Genomic DNA, 18,497 nt, shown 5'->3' with positions numbered 1-18,497 from the left:
CAGTAGTTGCTAAGCATGAACCTGGTGTCTGTTCTCACTGTGTCTTCTCACTAATTGGAATGATTTCATGGAAGAAATGTTTTCCAAAGAGGAATATTTTCACATTCCCTTCACATTTCTCTTTAATCATGCAGGTCCTCCAATCACTGACCCAACTTCAGTTGATGTGGAGATAACTGCTTTGTTGACTATGCCCCTGCTTTTCTCAGTAGAGTACACATTTATGACTGAGTTTCCCATGTATGAATCTTTTTGCAATAAAGTAAATCAGGTTCTGAAGTGCTGGTGTGGGCCTCATGGACTGACAGACAATTCTAATGCACCCAAAGAATAGGAGGCTGTAGCTCAGATGGCATTTTTACCTTGATCGAAGCAGTATTTCTTCAGAATTTGGTATTTAATCCATTTTTTTAAAAAAGTTTTCACCAGAAAAAAAATAAGAAAAATATGTAATTCTGCCACAGCCAGCTGCTCTAAGCATTGAATGAGAGGCAGACTGAGATATTTGTAATGGTGCCAGTTTAGGCCTTAACTTTCTTGAACATCTAAGGAACAGGATCTAGCAGCACAAATGAGAATCAGGTTTTTTTGCTGATTAGACGCTCCATAATTGAGTGATTGTAGCAACCTGACCAATGTTAAAATTCACATAGATTTCTTCCTCACCACTAAATCAGGATAATGATGAGACTTTTCCCTCCATGATAATTATTCAGTATCTGTCACAGAGTTTCTTTTTTTCACAGTACGTATGAATGAACCTACGTCAATCTTGTCTTTTTTTTTTTAATCTTGTCTTTTAATCAGTATTTGGCTTTATCCCAGATCAGTTTCTGCCATTCCCTTAGGCTGTTTTTTTATCTTGTCTTTTGGAAAAAAATGAAAAAGTAAAGCATGTAGCCTCATTAGATGTGATTCCCTGCCCCTCTCCCCAAGACATATTAAAATGAGCAAAGTACTCCAGGAAAAAAACCAAGAAAATTAAAGTCAGCAGTAACATCTTAATTACACCTTAATTTCCTTTTTTGGGAAAATATATTTTCCTCATATTTCATTTTATTGTAAAGGACAATGTGAAGATTCTTAACAAAGTCTCTGATCCAGTTCCTTCACATGGTCTGAATACCATGCAAAATACAGCATTCTTGATGTGGCCATCTGTCAAAACAGCAGTGTCCAGTTGAATCAATCTGAATTACAGATGTGTTAATAAATTCCTCTGAAGAGCTTAAGTGTTCAATTAAGAACATGCATGGGTGGTGGTGGTGGGTTGAACTGGGAGATTGGGATTGACATATATACACTAATAGGTATAAAATAGATAACTAATAAGAACCTGCTGTATTAAAAAAATAATAAAGTAAAATTCGAAAAAACCCGAGATTTATTAAAAAAAAAAAAAAAGAAAGAAAAAGCATGCTTGGAAGCCCTTTAAAAGCCATGTTGCCTGTTTGTATTTTCTCTAGATAACGTGGCAGTTGTGTACATCTTTTAAAAATGGCATCGATACCATCTTATTTATAAGTGTTCAGGAAGAGCAGCTAGTACCCACTAGTGTTTATTGTGAAACAAAATCTAAAGCTTGCAGTTCAAACTTTGCCTGTTCACAAAAGAGTTGGGAAAGAAAAATGACAAAGCTGTCATTTTAACCAGCGTACACGTGTCCCTCGAGAGAGACATGCTTAATGGTCTGGAATTGGTGTACAGCTCCTTTATCATAGTTTAAGGAGCTTGGGTGTACGTCTAGATTTTAAGAGCTATTATGACAGTTCTTATTTGTGTATTTGTTCAGCTCTTGGCCAGATCTGATGATTTGTGTCACTAAACAAAAGACTATTTTGGTTGAACTGCCCTAGAATTCATCTGAACAGACTTTAGCCCAAGAATTAATCCCACCAGGAACTTGATACTATTTTAAATAAACACAGTAATGTGGCTTGACAAAAGTATGCTTAAATTTTTTCGAAAGGAAATAAGGGGTTAGACAAATCTCAAGTTCATGACATGATTCAAACAAGGTCATAAGAGAATGGGTACTTCAGGGTATAATTAAATAGGAAGAGTCTAAGATGGTAAAGGTAGTTCTGTGAAATTCTCGGCGGTACAGTTGTAAATTCTAGCTTTTTGACAAGAGAAGTACGGTGGGAAAAAAAAAGAATCAAACCATAGTCTTTTAAAATCCACAGCAGCCTTGACCTTTATTGTGAAAGCTTAACTGCACCTTCCTTATCAATCAAAACTAAATTAAAATGAACTAAGAGAAAACACGTACATTCAGCTTTGCAAAATTGTGACATTACTATTCCAGCTATGTCACCTTCGCCTGCATCGGGATTGAGCAAGGGTGAAAGAGACAAAGAAATCAATTCCACGAATTTTGGAGAATGTCCGAGTAAGGATATGCTGAAAACTTTCATTTCTCCATTATTACTCATCCTGTTTGATGTTCCCATTGGTCTAGGGGGCTAGAAAGAAACTCAGAAAAAGGAGGGAAGAAAGAGGAATGCCATGAACAGAAGTGTTTGGGGTGTTTTTATTGACCAAGGCTAGAGCAAAGACAAGATGAAATTAAAAGTGATGGGCATTTTTTAGCCAAGTCTGCAAATGTGTTGTGTGTCTGTAGTAATAGAGACGCCAGGGGAGATCTCTGCAAACATGGTGATTCCATTTTTTCTAATTATCAAAGGAAGTCTTTTGACTGCTTTATTGGGTCATTGGTGGAATTACCAAAGGAAATGAGCTGCTCTGATTGTCCCCTGTACCAGGGCTTAGAAGTGAAGAGAGCTGGATGAGATTTTCTTAGCTCTTCTTGATTTAGTCTCAAAAAGAAGGGGGGGTGATAGTAACATCAGAAAGATGATTCTACCCTGCTGCCTCCTGAAAACTTAATTCTAATAAAATCTGCCTGAAATAAAGAAGAGAACAAAAAATGTTTGGGGGGAATAGTTTAGAAACTTTAGTGCCCTTGCTAAGAAGGGACAGCAGAGGACAAAGAAGAGAAACATCATTCTATAATTCTCTAATATGTTTCGGTACTGATTGATCACCAAAGTTATATATTTAGAACATGGCATTTGGTTCGTAGAAGAATATAATTGTCGAGATGCCCAAGTTCAAGGACCAAAAGACTTTCTTTGTAACACATCTGTGTTTGTGTGTGTTTTCCTGAAAGGCTCATCATTGGCATCTTCTACATCCTTGGTGTCTGTCATTGGGCATCTTCGTTTTCAATAGGAGGCTTTTTAAATAAATTTGCCTTCTGTTTATTAATTCTCAGAGGAACAATTTTTTTTCCAATGGACTGACTGTATGATAAGCCTAAGTCTGTTGGCCATAATTGCCCATCCCATGGTGGCTTACTCCTAACTGAGCAATAAAAGGCAGAAACTTGCTACATTTGGTGACACTGTAGGATGGGCAGGTGTTCCTGTGTTAAACGATGCTGCAGAAAAAATTGGTCTGAGCTGGAGGTCTCTGCAGAGGTCTTTCCCTTGTTCACAGAAGGGCTCATCAGATTTCAAGCAGACTGCCAAGAACCTAGTGCTGGCTGGAAAGCACCCGTGGTCTGTTTTGGTAATAATCCTCCAGCTTGAGTGAACCAAAGACGACGGAGACTCAACCTGATTTAATTTGTTGTTTCAATGAGGCTCTTGAAACAATAGCCAGCTACTCAAACAGAAAGAAAATATTGTTACCTTAGCATGCTGAAGAAAATACCATTCTCGAATTGTGTCCCGTGCTGTAGCCTAACTCCATGTACCATGGCATCTTACAGCTTAGCCTCAGCAATTATAATAAAAAAGCATTGGATAAGAAGCTCCCTTGAAAGCATGGCATTAAGACAGCTCAAGCACGAATATTCGATTCTCTGACTGGTGCTTACGTGTTCATTTAGTTTCTTCTCTCTCGGCATACATTTTAAGCTCGTGGGTGAGTCCCGAAAAAGGGACATCTCTCGCTAGCTTGAAGTCTAAACAACCACCTTCTTCTTCCCTATTCCACTGTCCAAAATCAGAGAAGATGGGAATTAAGTTCTCAGTACATACACAGCTCCTTCAGCCCCAAAGCCAAGGAATTAAAGAAACCAGAAATTCTGCAGAACAGTATTTGAAAATCTCCTTTAGGATTCATGGCCACTAAATTATATTTTTTTTCTTTAAATAAAAGATTTGTCATTTTACAGACTGTAAAACTTAAACACTTACTTAAACACTAAAATATTAAGTAAGAATTAAATAGAAGTACCCCTTTTTTTATTACTTTAGTTAAGTAACAGAGTGTTATATAGGACAATCTCATGTACAGTAAGCATGTTCTTAAGGAAAATACTTTTAAAAAAAATGAGATTTCCATTTGAAAGCCCTGGACTATTACTGAATTTTAAAAGTAAAATATCAAGCTGTTAGATAATAAATGAATACTTATAGTGGTGAAATATTATAGGCAAATACTGGAATAAAGCACTTATTTTAGTGATGAAATATGGTTCATAGATATAGGACAATTTTGTTCTCACCAGTGATCTTAAGGATATAGAAGGCTGACTACTTTTTCATAATAGCAGTGAAATCATAGTAAATTTTATAAATTTGGAAATATTAGGATGTTTGAGAGTAACTCTTTTGGCAAAAATGATCTAACAGATCATATTCTTGGCATTGCTAGTCTTGATTACTTTAAGGAAAAAAAGAAGTGATTTTCTTTTTTTTAATTGAGAACACTTTTTACCTCAAGCTGTTTTCTTGCATCTTCTAGTTGATAACATCAGGCACTTAACAGGTCTTCTAAATCCTCGGAGCCAACCTCTACTTCAGAGGTCACTCTGACAGCATGAGCTCCTTCCTCAGACATGGGCACCCACTTTGTGATGCAGAGCCTGATGACTTTAATTTATTTAATTCCCCTTGCAACAATACCCAGGAGAGTGGTGAGTGCTGACTGCAGCCTTCGTCAGGGATAATGGCTTGATTAGGAATTATCAAACAGTGATTAGTCCTTTGAAAAAAATCTTAAGGCTCAATGACTATTCCTACCATTAACTTTCACCCAGTGTCCTCTGTTATTGCACCCGTCCAGATTATTTTGTTTACTTGTGTGTATTGGAACGCTGTCGTCTGCTCAAACACCATCAGTATCGGTCCTGTTAACTGTGTTCGCCTTAGGGCTCTGATTCCTTTTATCCGAGAAATAATCTCTCTCTTCCTCATCCCTCTCTGCAGTTCCAGATTATCAAGAACAGGACATCTTCCTCTGGAGAAAAGAGACTGGATTTGGATTTAGGATTCTGGGTGGCAATGAACCGGGGGAACCTGTGAGTCTTTTGTCTCCCTGCCCCTTGCCCCCCATCCCACCCTACCCCACACCACCCCGTGCAGTTTTCTAAGACTTCAAAGCAAATTGGCAGCAGTGACAAATCACCAAGATTTGAGTCCCACCAGGTGCACCCCTGTTTCGTCTTTTTTTTTTAATTTTATTGGAGTATAGTTGATTTACAATGTTGTACTAATTTCTGTTGTACAGCAAAGTGATTCAGTTGTATATAAATATAATTTTATATATATATATATATATATATATATATATATATATTCCCTGACTGTTTCATCTTAAGCACTAGGGGTTATTCTTTGGATTTTGTGAACTCTTTCTGTCTTGATAAAGAAGGGACTAGATCCTTTCTAAAAAGTGTGTGTTTGTGTTTGTGGAAAGCGGCAGCTGCAGCGTCTGGAGCTCCCCATCAGAGAAAAGGGAACCGAAAAGCAAAATAGGAATAGACATCAACTGGGAATACAGTGGCTTGATCCTTCTGGCCAATTCTGTTAAATCTGCCAGCAGGTAGTTGGCTTTGTATATTGAGTAGCTGGGACAGAGAGCGCTTGACAAGGCATTATGAAAGGTTAGAGAAAGTAGGACCACGCTCTTTACAAAATTAGGGAAAGAACCCTGAACAAGGATCAGGAGACATTTAACCTCTCCAGGCCTCATCTTTAGAATAAATTGAGGAGAACGTCACAGGATTCTTTTGAAAGGGGAAAAGAGAACTAAAGACAAGTATTGTTCATTTCCTCATCACAGTAAAAATAGCTGTGGTTTCTTGAGTGTTTACTATGTGCCAGGTGCTATGCTAAAGGCTTCTAACACCCATTCTTCTCATGTATCCATCAAATCTATGAATCTGTCCCATTTTTCAAATCATGAAATAAAGACACCGAAAGGTTAATGAACCTGCCTGGCATCGCAGAGTTAGTAAATGGAGGGACTGGAAAGGGTGTGATTCCAGAGTCCATGTTCTTAAGCACTCTTCTGTCAAAGTTCTTTGTAAATGATAAATGCCATGTAAAGATCGCTGTAGCATCATTATCTAGAGAGAAGGCAAGCAAGGCACAAATATTTTAGCTAAAGTTTAGTGAATGGTTAGTATAACAACAGCAAGACACAAAATATAAAGACCTGCTCTGCATGCAGGTGCTATAGACTATGAAAACAGGGATGCCCAACCAGACTTGGCTTGATTCATCCCTTCATTTAACACCACTCATCATGCATTCCCTTTTGCTAGGCACATGCTGACCTTTAAAGCAAAGTTGTATGACTATTATAATTAGTAGAGTTTTCTGAACAGAGGCCTCTTAGGTGGATAGAAAAGGGGGAAAAGTTTTGCCAATGAAGGGAGTAAAATGATTTATTTTTGCAAAGGGGAAAAAACGAGTCAGCAAACTACAGATAAATGTCAGGGTACTAAACAAGAAAAAGTTATTTTTTCCATTTAAGAATTATTGTATCACCTAGCACAGCACCTGGTACCCAGTGGGCACTCAGTAAGGGTTTGTGGCATGGATGCAGACATGAATGAATGAACTGAATTGTTCTCAGAGGTTGTGAAGGCCATCGTTTTACAGGCAAACCTCATTTTATTGTGCTTTACAGATAGTACATTTTTTTACAAATTGAAGTTTGATGGCAGCCCTACATTGTCAGATGATGGTTAGCATTTTTAACAATAAAGTATTTTTTAAATTAAGGTATGTACTTTTTTTTTAGACATAATGCTATTGCATACTTAAGACTACAGTATAATATAAACATAATTTTATGTGCACTGGGAAACCAACAAATTCATGTCACTTGTTTTGTGGTGACATTAGCTTTATTGCGGTGGTCTGGAACCGAACCTGCAATATCCCCGAGGTGTGCCTGTAATAGTAAACCAAAAGGTCAGTGTTTCATCCATCGTCCAATTACTCAACAGATTTATATCGGTCACATCGTACCACTGGGTGCTGCTGACACAGACGGCCGCCTGAGGTCTGGGGATGAATTAATCTGTGTGGATGGGACACCAGTCATTGGCAAATCACACCAGCTTGTGGTCCAGCTTATGCAACAAGCCGCCAAGCAAGGTCACGTCAATCTCACAGTGCGGCGTAAAGTGGTGTTTGCAGGTATGTTTTTTCATTCATCCCTTTAGACAGTGCCTTGTCACTTTATGCACAGAAGAGGCCCCTTTCTTGTGTCCGTCTCCTCAAGCATGTATTTTAGCAAATGTTTATGAATGTGATTAAGCTCAGAATTTCCAGATGGAACCCTTCAAAACTACTGTCACTTAAAAGCACTTTAATGGGGCTTCCCTGGTGGCACAGTGGTTGAGAGTCCACCTGCCGATGCAGGGGACATGGGTTCGTGCCCCGGTCCGGGAGGATCCCACATGCCGCGGAGCGGCTGGGCCCGTGAGCCATGGCCCCTGAGCCTGCCCGTCCGGAGCCTGTGCTCCACAACGGGAGAGGCCACAACAGTGAGAGGCCCACGTACCGCAAAAAAAAATAAATAAATAAAGACTTTAATGTGCCATCCGTACATGGTCAGCAAAGGCTTTTAGAAGAAGCCTAGTTGAATATATATGTCACCTCCCTCCATCCCCTTGCTAAACAGAACTTAGTCATTCTCTTCACTTGATGGGAATTCTCAGCAAAAGAGGTTAGGAGAATTGTAGCTTCAAATTAAGAGAGCAAAAATTAGGTTTGCACCGCCAAATAAGCTCATAAAAAAGCTGCTGTGTTGTTGACAGTCATATGTATTAAACTATTTTAATTTTTACGTTTTTCACTATAAGCAAGTTGTAGCGCTGGCCAGTTCTAGGTCATGTTTCAGTCCTTCCTCCTGCAACTCAAATTCGTATACATCCTTCCAGGCCCAACTCAAAGATAACCTTATCTGTAAAACCCTCAGAAATTCCCTCCTTCCTCCAACTGTCTGCTGAGTTTAGCCTTCCCTTCTTGCCATCCTTGGGCATCGTGGTTCACTTCCGTATCAGAATCTGCCATTTTGAGGCAGTATTGGGTAAATGTCTGCCCTTCCCATTCATTCACCATGTTTGCCTGCAGCCCCTGCCTCCAGGTATTCAAGACAGAACCCAGAATGCAGAAGAGGCAGATTCCATGTGGTATCAGTTGAATTATTGAAGCAGGATGACGTGAAATATTAGGAATTCTCCATAGCTGTAATACTAGTGAAACACCTGTTTATCAGATAAAATCAACTGGCATCTTGTTTTAAAAAAAATAAATAAATAACTCATGGGGACTTCCCTGGCAGTCCACTGGTTGAGACTCCTCGCTTCCATTGCAGGCGACATGGGTTCGATCCCTGGTTGGGGAACTAAGATCCCATATGCCTCCTGGCATGCCCCCCCCCAAAAAAAAATTATAGAGCTCATTTAAATGGTATATAATTAATTACAAAAGAATTAAGATATCAGATTCCAGTGTGAGAGCCCTACCTGTTGCAGCCATGAAAAGAGTGTTAATCACTTACGTCCCTAGAGCTCATTTATGGCCTCAGGATCTTAACGTAGTATCCCACGCAACCAGTAGCAGCAATCAGAAATGGCTTTTGAGATGAGATGAAAACTTTCTGACTTCACTGGTCCAAATAAAAATAGTAGAGCAATGTGATTTTTGTTTGTTTCAGATGTATTTTTTAGATCTTAAATATTGGGGTTTTTAAGCTCTGGGTTAAAGGCATGTTCAGTCTTTGAAAAGACATAAGGCTAAGGGAAATAAGCCAGTCACAAAAGGACAGATATTATATGCTTCCACTTCCATGAGGTACCTCGAGTAGTCGAGTCATAGAGACGGAATGTAGAATGCTGGCTGTACCAGGGACTGGGGAGGGGAGAGTGATTAGTTAGTGTTTAATGGGTACAGAATTTCAGTTCTGGAAAATGAAAGGGTTCTGGAGATGGATGGTGGGGATGGCTGCATAACAGTGTTTCTGTGCTTAATGCCACTGAACTGTACACCTAAAATGGTCAAAATAATAAGTTTTATGTTCTGTATATTTTACTACACTACAAATGAAATCTGTGAAAGGGGATGCTTTGGGGAATAAATTTAGTAGTCCTATCCAAACCCTGAACACACATTTTGCTGTTGACATGAAAGCTAAGTCGGTCCCACCTACTACGGTGGCTGTTTAGGAGAGCTTTACCCTGTCACTTGAGAAAGCAATAAAACTGAAATTTGATCAAACGAATTCTGAGGGAGGCTAAAGTATCCAGTTGCGTGATCGGAGTAGATCATTGACATCTGGAAGCGAGGAAGAGACGCTAAGTATACCTCTGACGGGTGTTGTCAGGAATCCCACAGTAGGGAAATCTTAATGGTACTGTCAGCTTGCCATGTCTCTGGTGATGGAAAAAGCAAAGCAAAACTGTTTGCACATCTGAGCAGAATGTGACTTGAGGGTAATGACAATTTGAGTGCAGTGAAGGGCATATCTCTGAGGCAAAAAAGGTAGTCACCCTTGCTGTGGGCCACACCTATACATCCTTCAGTGGGTCAGTTTTGTTTGTTTGTTTCATTGAAGTCCAGTTGCTGTACAATATTATGTAAGTTACAGGTGTGCAAGGCCGTGATTCACAATTTTTAAAGGTTGTACTCCATTTATAGTTATCATAAAATATGGGCTATATTCGTGTCATACAATATATCCTTGTAGCTTATTTTATACCTAATAATTTGTACCTCTTAATCCCCTACCTCTATATTGCCCCACCCCCCATCTTCTCCCCATTGGTAATCTCTAGTTTGTTCTCTATATCTGTGAGTCTGCTTCTTTTTTGTTATATACACTAGTTGGTTGTATTTTTTTAGATTCCACATATAAGTGATCTCATACAGCATTTGTCTTTGTCTGACTCATTTCAGTCATCATAGTGTCCAGGGGTTGGTTTTTGATTTGTGAACCGGGAAATATTTCAGAGTGGGCCGATCTTGCTGCAAATTTGAGTCTGTATGCAGATGCTGAGATACAATATTGCTGTAAATGATACAGAATTGGGGTGTCCCCTTTGCTGTTTTTCCATCAGCTCTTTTCAATCCCTGTATCTCAGTTCTGTGAGGCCAGTTGCTGTCATAGCTGTCATAGCTGCGGAGCCTTGGGGGAAGGAGGAAGGGGTGGCAGGCAGGGCACGTTTCTCGCAAAGGCGGGTAACTGAGAAGTGAATCTCTTGCACAGCCTCCAAAACAGAGAACGAGGTGCCCTCGCCAGCCTCCTCCCATCACAGTAGCAACCAGCCGGCCTCACTGACCGAGGAGAAGCGCACTCCGCAGGGCAGCCAGAACTCCCTGAACACGGTGAGCTCTGGCAGCGGCAGCACCAGCGGCATTGGCAGCGGCGGTGGCGGCGGCAGCGGCGTGGTGAGCACCGGCGTGGTGAGCACCGTGGTCCAGCCCTACGACGTGGAGATCCGGCGCGGGGAGAACGAGGGCTTCGGCTTCGTCATTGTGTCGTCGGTGAGCAGGCCTGAGGCAGGGACTACATTCGGTGAGTGCGGTCACTTCTCCCCAGTGTTTCCTGGGATGCCCGGGACTGTTCTATGGCAAGTAAAAGACAGCCAGAATCTCATTAACAGAAACGCTTTTCATGCTTTCCGCTTCAGATGATGGAAGTCTTAATTGAGGATGGAGTTAGTTGGGTGGCTTTTCAAACCCTCCTGAAGGCTGGGATTTTTTGTTTTTAACCCTTCAGCTTCCATTCTGATTGCGTGTTCACAGGCAGACAATTTCACACGTAGGTGAAATTTGCAAAGCAGACCCTTGACAGGATTGAGTGTGAGAAATTCTTGCTAGAGAAAGCCGTTTGCAAAGTTCTGAGCAGGATATCAATCATAGCAGTTGCCTCAGAAGGTCTGAGTGTTTTTTTTTTTTGTTTTTTAATAAATTTATTTATTTACTTTTGCCTACGTTGGGTCTTAGTTGCTGCGCGCAACTTTCTCTAGTTGCCGCGAGCGGGGGCTACTCTTCATGGCGGTGTGCAGGCTTCTCATTGCGGTGGCTTCTCTTGTTGCGGAGCACGGGCTCTAGGCGTGCGGGTTTCACTAGTTGTGGAGAGCTGGCTTCAGTAGTTGTGGCGCACGGGCTTAGTTGCTCTGCAGCATGTGGGATCTTCCCGGACCAGGGCTGGAACCCGTGTCCCCTGCATTGGCAGGTGGATTCTTAACCACTGCGCCCCCAGGGAAGTCCCGGTGTAGGAGTTTTTAAAAGAAGCATATGGTTGTAGAAATAAATGCCAGGGGAAAAAAACAGGTATAAGGAGTAAAAATATATATGAAATGCCCCTTCATCTTGTCCTTTCTCTACTCTATCCCCGTCTGAAATTTTAAAATTTTAATTTAAAATAATATGTTTACTGTTGCCTGGTTAAGAATCTAATTAAAATCTGAGTTCAGAGCCGCTTGTCTTCACTGCCCTTGAATTGTAGCAGGGATGATCGTCCTGTCTCATCCAGATGTTGGGGGTTTCAGCAGAGTATGGAGAAACACGGCTGTCACCCTCTCAGAAGGTTAACTCTCTGCTGGGTGCAATAGCTGAGACAAATAGGAAGCCAGGTGATTCCAGGAACTAGGAATCTATGAATCTGTTTCCTATTAGGATGGATTATAAGTATGTACTCCAAAACTGATCACCTTCTTCATTAAATAAAACATCATTTGTTATTTTCCCCAAGCACATTTGTTAATTAATCTGAAATATGGTGGGAGACAGGGAAGGGCTGTGCAGGCTTTGAAATGTACTTCACCTCTGTTTCCAAATGACTTACCCACAAGGAATCTGAGGACCCGTGGCCCAGGTCGTTTGTTGGCTGACATCAGCTAGGTGCTCCCTCCCGTTAGCTTTCTGCCCCGGTACAACTCCGTTTGCCTCCATTTAGTCTTGGTACATTGCTTCCTGCTAAAGCCATTTCCCACTAAGGTGCGTTCATTAGGAGACAGTGAGTTAAGCCAGTTCCATGCATGTGTGGCTGCCGAAACAAACACCCATTACTAACAGTGCTCTGTGAGCTCCATTAATAACATTATCACAGCATGTCACGGGTGGTGGGTGACTTGACCTCAAGGCAAGGTTGTTTTTTGGCTTTTCCATTAGTTTTGGAGACTTTTCTGCTTAATTTAAAAATAAAAAGAAAGGCGGGGGGGGGGGGAAGAAATCTCAAGTTATTTTCTTTAGATCTACAGTTTGTCCCCATGTACCCTGTGATGTTCTCAGGATTTCAGAGTTCTCAGTTTCCCTTTCTAGAATGAAATAGCAGCTATGTCTGTGTTATTTAATGAATACGGAATGACTTCACCCACAGTTTGGTCTTTGATTGCTTTCCTCTGGCTCTTAATACAAACAAATTAAACTTTCCCTAACCTTGCATGAGACTTCTGAGCTATGCGAAGCTTTCCTCCCACCTGCTGTATGATACCTTTCCCATGGGACTTGTCCTTGGAGATGGGCTAAATTTAATCAAGACCTTGAATTTGGGTATGGAGGCTTTCCACCACACCTGCTTGTTGCTTGTTCCAGAAGACTGTTTAACTGCCTTTTGAAAGATTCTTTGACCTTGACCTTAAATCCCGTGATACAGACGCAGGCAAATATGCTGAAATTCAAAGGAATTGTAGCTCATTTTCCCATACATTTTCTCTAAATTAGGACAGAAGAGTCCTCTCAGTTAGTTTCAACATCTCCCATGTTAGTTTTGACACCTTTTCCCACAGTGGCTCAAGTATACAACTATCTTTACAGCCCGCAGGAAGACAAACTCTCAGAATCAGTGAATATGCCTAAGAAAGTTTGAAAGTCAGTATGCAATTATCTGGAAACCCTGTGTCAGGCGTCAAAGCCAATTTTCCACCTCTCTTTAAAAGTTACCAACGCTCTTGGTTGTGAAATGAAATGCCTCAGAGCACACAGTAAAACCTTCTTCTTCAAATGCACTTTTCCTGGTTTTTCCTTTCGTAGCTGTGTAGTAACTGATCAGGACAAAGGAAATGATTAAAGGAAAAGGGTTGAGGAATGATTTGAACCTAGTTTTGGTTCACTGTCCTCAGCTTGAGTATGTACTAGATTTTCTTATTCCTTTGAGGGGATTTTTATGAGAACAAGGAGGATTTCAGAGCTAATGAGCCATTTGGGCCCTTCTCTGAAAGCACATGAGAGAGGCTGATTGAGCAAAGGTCATAAAAGGAAAAATACGTGTCAAGGTTGGGTGCCTTCTTGGCTCATCTCATATGTGCCCTTTTGCTAAACCTTTCATCATTCTGAATAGAAGGCAGAAAGTCTAAGTGTTTGTCTATTAGGCATTTTCAGATTGGATTTTTGGCGCTAGCAGACTCCTAGGCCTCACCAGACGCCCAGTGATTATTTTTTCTAAATGGAGAAAGAACAAAACATTGGCAGAAGCGTAAGCAACACCTGGCGAAAATGATGTGACTTGAACACAGAATGCGCAAAAGCCTCCCTCCCAGCTCTGGGTTTCACGTTTGCAGCCCCCAAATAAGCCTACGGCAAGTTATTTTTGGGGCTCTTGAGAATCTTTAGAAGTTCCTAAAGATCCCAAATTTTGCCACTGATTGAAGGAGGGAAGCTTGGGGTCCCCCCTTCTTTTGAATCGGGAAAGGACTGCAGCAATGAACTATCATTTTTCAGGGTTGTAACTTCTTAAACAAACGCCCGGAACTTTGCCAATGTTTTGAGCCCCGGCACAGAGTTCTCCTTTAATAACATTTGCTTAATGCTTTAATTAATTAACACTTAACCTTCTCTTTCCCTTCTCAACCCTTTTTCTCCTCCCTTCACTCTATTCCCATGTAACTTAAAAAAAAATTAAAACTGACTATCAAAGCAGGCAATGCATGTGTGGCCATGCCTCACAAAATAGGTCGGATTATTGAGGGGAGCCCTGCTGACCGATGTGGCAAGCTGAAAGTAGGAGACCGGATCTTGGCGGTAAATGGATGTTCCATCACCAACAAGTCCCATTCCGACATTGTCAACCTCATCAAGGAAGCGGGAAACACAGTTACCCTCCGCATCATTCCCGGGGATGGTAAAGTATACCTATTGTGTGTGTGTCTCTCTTCAGCTCTGTCTCTATCATTAGTGTTCATGTAATTGAATAGTTTTGACCTAGAGGCAGCCTTATCCATGTCTAACTGAACATACCCATCAAGCAAACATGAGCCACTGGTACTAAATCTTACGTCACCCTCTTGACTTCATCCTCTAGCCCTGGGACCCTGTCTTGCTACAGAGATAAACATTTCAGAAAAATCTTTAACTTTCTCCGATTTATTTTGGCTGTGGTGCCCTTGTCTTTGAAACAGCAGAAAAGTTTGAGTACGGGTGGTGAAGCTCGTCTGATAGTCTACCTGGCGATTATTAAAAGATTTTTTTTAAAACGATGACTGAAATCTGAATGCGTAGTATGGCGACATCACAGAACTTACGTAAGGACAGTGCAGAGCCAGTGCTCTTTTTTTTTCCAATCTGAATAAGTGAATGTATCAAAGTTTTTTATTTAATGGGAGGTTATTAGGATTTGTGCCTATGTGGTTTGTCCCTAATTTTTGCATGTAGATGAAAAAAGAATAAAATCTCTGTGTTTTTGATATTTTAACCGGCCTCCATGAAACTAGGCCTGTTCTTGTTTATTTGTTTGATTGGTTCAATTCAAATCTTTGGTTCTTTTGTAGCAGTGGTGATTCTGCCCCCTGGGGGGACATTTGGCATTGTCTGGAGTGGGTGCTAATGGCCTCTAGTGGATAGAGAGCAGGGATGCTTCTAGACCTCCTACAGTACATGGGGCAGCCCCCACTGTCAAAGATTATCCAGCAAAAAGTGTCAATACTCATTATTCATATTTAATAAAAATGAAGTTGATACGCTAATGTCACTAAGTATAGATCCTTCAGAGAATTAAGTCCTGTGTATTGACTTCCTTCTAAGCAGACTTTGCCCTTGGGAAAGAAGTGATAGTTGTCCTAGAATGTTTCAGTGTCTTTTTTTTTTCATTCTTGCTACATATGTTATAAAATAAAATATATTCTAAAAGTCAATGAGTATTTCTCAAGAGGAAACTGTGGTTTATGGGGGAACTGTGATAAAACTCTCTGCCACTGATCTATAAAATAAGAAAATCAGAGATTTTATCTGAAAGTAATTCAGCAGATCAACATTTTTATATACTAATTGCTAGAAAGTGAGGCATATTATTTTAAAACTCGAGTGCTGTAGACTGTGCCTTTCAGAAGAAGAAAATCTAAAACCGAACAATAAATATTTGAACATCGTTGGTCCTAAGAACAGAGAGGTTCCTCTGTACCCAAAATACCCCATACCAAATGTAGAGGAAAAAATAGCTCCTTGAATGATGGTCTATTTCAGCCTGCCTCAAATGCATGGTTAGTAATTTACCATCTGGTCTAGAGTCCATTCTACCTATTTACCACACTGGAAAGCTATTACAACTTAGGAAAGTGATCACAAGATGATAGAACATAGGTTCCTAATGGAAAGGATGAAGGAGGCCAGAAAACTTTGGTGACAAATGGTTGAGAGAGCCTAATGTAGTTTATAAATTCAGATATATTTATCTCCATGCTGTGGAGAGATTTCAAAAAAATTAATCCAAAAGAAAGAGACACAGGAATTGACTGGCTGGGTCTATGTTGGTCAGTCTTAATGTGGGAATGAGAATTTCCAAAAAGGAAGGAAGGAAAGAAAGTGCTCCTTAAGGGAAGGGCTTAGAAAAAGACTTCACAATCGGGAAAGATGTAGATATGCAGAAGCAACTTATACTCCTGTGCACATACTTGTTGACTTAATTTAATGTTCTGCAAGGGAAAATAGTTTTGGAGAACCTGAACACCAAAAAATAGAAAGCAAGATAGATCATCCAATGACAGTTGTGAATAAAAAGACATTTTTTAAAACTTCAGTCTTTCAACAGTGTAGAATTCAGACAGGCATATCACAGGCCATCTTGGTTAGAAGAAAGTAAACATTACAGTTGAGACAGTGTAGTTAAGGAACGACGTGTTGCTGAGGATGTGATTTCATTCCATGATATTTCAGGAATTCATCACCATGGTAATAAAACTCTTCACCAATTACGTTGTAATTTTCAAAGTCCAGGTAAAGCAAATCAAGCCTGGCAGCCAGAGGGTGGGTTTGTAATGCTCATCTTTTAAATGGAGCCAAAAGTTGCCGTCTTGGAAATTAGAGTGAAGGCAGGGGAGTTAGGTTTCTGGAGAGATGGAGAGATGCTGGAGCAATCCAGAAGGATTTTGCAAAAACCTAGAAGACAGAGAGTGACCATTACAATCTGATGAAGAGAAAATCATGCTGGATCCACTTCCTCTCCGTGAAAGTGTGTTGGACATGGTAGATTGTAGGTAAAAGGAAGGTGTTCTCTCCATGTTAGGGACCTCTGATCTCCTTCAGTCTCTCACTCTAGTATTTAATGGATCCAGTAGCCCAGAGGCATTTTGTTCCATGATCCTCACAAGGAGACTGAAGTTCTTCATTAGAGTGGCTTTGGAGCTCTTAGAAATACATCTTGTCCAGGGTACTGTTCTCAGAAACCCAACGAGGCACTTCACAAAGAGGCTCTCTTATGAGTCAGACAGGAGATAAGCTGACCAAACTTGGAGGAGATCAGGCTAAACACTTTATATGAGCTTCTGGGCTACAGTTACTTGTCCATTACTGAGTTGAAGAAGACTAACTCATCCTTTCTTTGCACAGTTCCTGAAAGAGAAACTTACAAAGCAAGGTAGTCTTGAAATGTCACAATGTGGTTGAGCAATTTTAAGTTCTTGAGGTTTATTTTTATCAGACATTCAAGTCAAAGGTGTGACAAGGATTGAACTGTGAAGTCATCATTTTCAAACTGTCATTTAATATTTGTGTTCTCTGACTTTATCCTGTCATGTGAATCTTATTTCAACTCAGGATAAATATTTGCAAAATGTGTATCCAGAGATTCCTCTAAGAGCTCCCCCATCTACCATTAATGGAGTCATGAATTAAGGAGAGATTTGCGTATAGTTAATGACCGAGAATGTCCCCAAATGAAATTCACAACCAAAATATTAATATACGGTTTAAAGGATTAAACTATACCTGGTATTAGTCCCCAAATGACTTTATTATATACTTTCCCTCTGTTCTACATAAGGCATTGTAACCATCATTTTGATTTCTTACAACAAATTGTTTTAGTTTTCTAAATAAAAAAATGATCAAATTTAAGGAAAAAAAAAAAGGAAGATGCACCATTGGTTGGGCAGTGCTTAGAACCCACTCCCCATCCACTGCCTTATCTAGCTCATGCTGCTTGTTCTTTTTTTTTTTTTTTTTTTGCCACACTGCACGGCATGTGGGATCTTAGTTCCCCGGCCAGGGATCGAACCCGTGCCCCCTACAATGGAAGTGCAGTCTTAACCACTGGACCACCGGGGGAGTCCCATGCTCATGTTCTTTTTTCTTATCATCAGTCACGTGATTCTCCAGCTTCACTCCTCTCTAAGTAGTTTCCCTCACTGTACCTCTCTTGTTTCCTTCTCACCTTTCTGGCTCCAACAAAAACTTTGAAATACGACCCCCTTGATTTGGCACTATCGTGTTGTTCGAAGTCCTGCCTTCACAGTTCTAGGACAGGCCTGGCTCAGAGTTCTCACCATCTCTGCTTTTACTACCTTTGGGACCAGGATAGGAGATGAAGTGGGGGCAGAGCCTCTTCTCCTGTGAGAGATGGACAAGGGATAGGAAATTGATCATGGCAACACAGAAAGGCCCACAGAATGGCTGAACATACTGCATTTGAACTTGAATTTTGACTAGTTACACCACACATACTTCCTACCACTTGTGTTCTATAGAAACACCCTGTGAAATCTGGGTGGAATGAGACTCTAATCAGACAGAGCAGACCCTGACTGAGCCAGGCTCACATGGAAAATCATCAGACTGAATCAAGTTCAAGGTAATGAAAATATTTATGAGCTTAAAAATATATTATTTAGGGACTTCCCTGGTGGTCCAGTGGTTAAGACTCCACGCTTCACTGCAGGGGGCTTGGGTTAGGTCTCTGGTTGGGGAACTAAGATCCCACGTGCCGCCTGGCTCGGCCAAAATAAAGAAAGAAAGAAGGGATAAAAATAAAATAAA

The 18,497-nt window shown here is 40.6% G+C and overlaps 1 protein-coding gene across 20 annotated transcripts in view; it reads left to right on the top strand.

The window, feature by feature from the left end:
- The window catches only part of MAGI1 (membrane associated guanylate kinase, WW and PDZ domain containing 1), a 618,838-nt gene that overhangs the window by 584,216 nt on the left and 16,125 nt on the right, over positions 1-18,497 (top strand). For 10 of the 20 annotated variants that reach the window (XM_079934992.1, XM_079935007.1, XM_079935002.1 and 7 more), the window contains 4 exons: positions 5,220-5,311; positions 7,250-7,442; positions 10,516-10,824; positions 14,170-14,373. In XM_079934992.1, coding sequence (XP_079791118.1) covers positions 5,220-5,311; positions 7,250-7,442; positions 10,516-10,824; positions 14,170-14,373 — 798 coding nt within the window. Of the gene's footprint in view, positions 1-2,308; positions 2,393-5,219; positions 5,312-7,249; positions 7,443-10,515; positions 10,825-14,169; positions 14,374-18,497 lie in introns of all 20 variants that reach the window. The other 10 variants (XM_079935008.1, XM_079935006.1, XM_079935005.1 and 7 more) reach the window with 5 other exon arrangements.

Source organism: Stenella coeruleoalba, assembly GCF_951394435.1.
Source record: "Stenella coeruleoalba genome assembly, chromosome: 10".
In the NCBI taxonomy this organism is placed as follows: Eukaryota; Metazoa; Chordata; class Mammalia; order Artiodactyla; family Delphinidae; genus Stenella; species Stenella coeruleoalba.
Note: the sequence above shows the minus strand (reverse complement) of the source record. Positions and strands in the feature narration are given on the sequence as shown.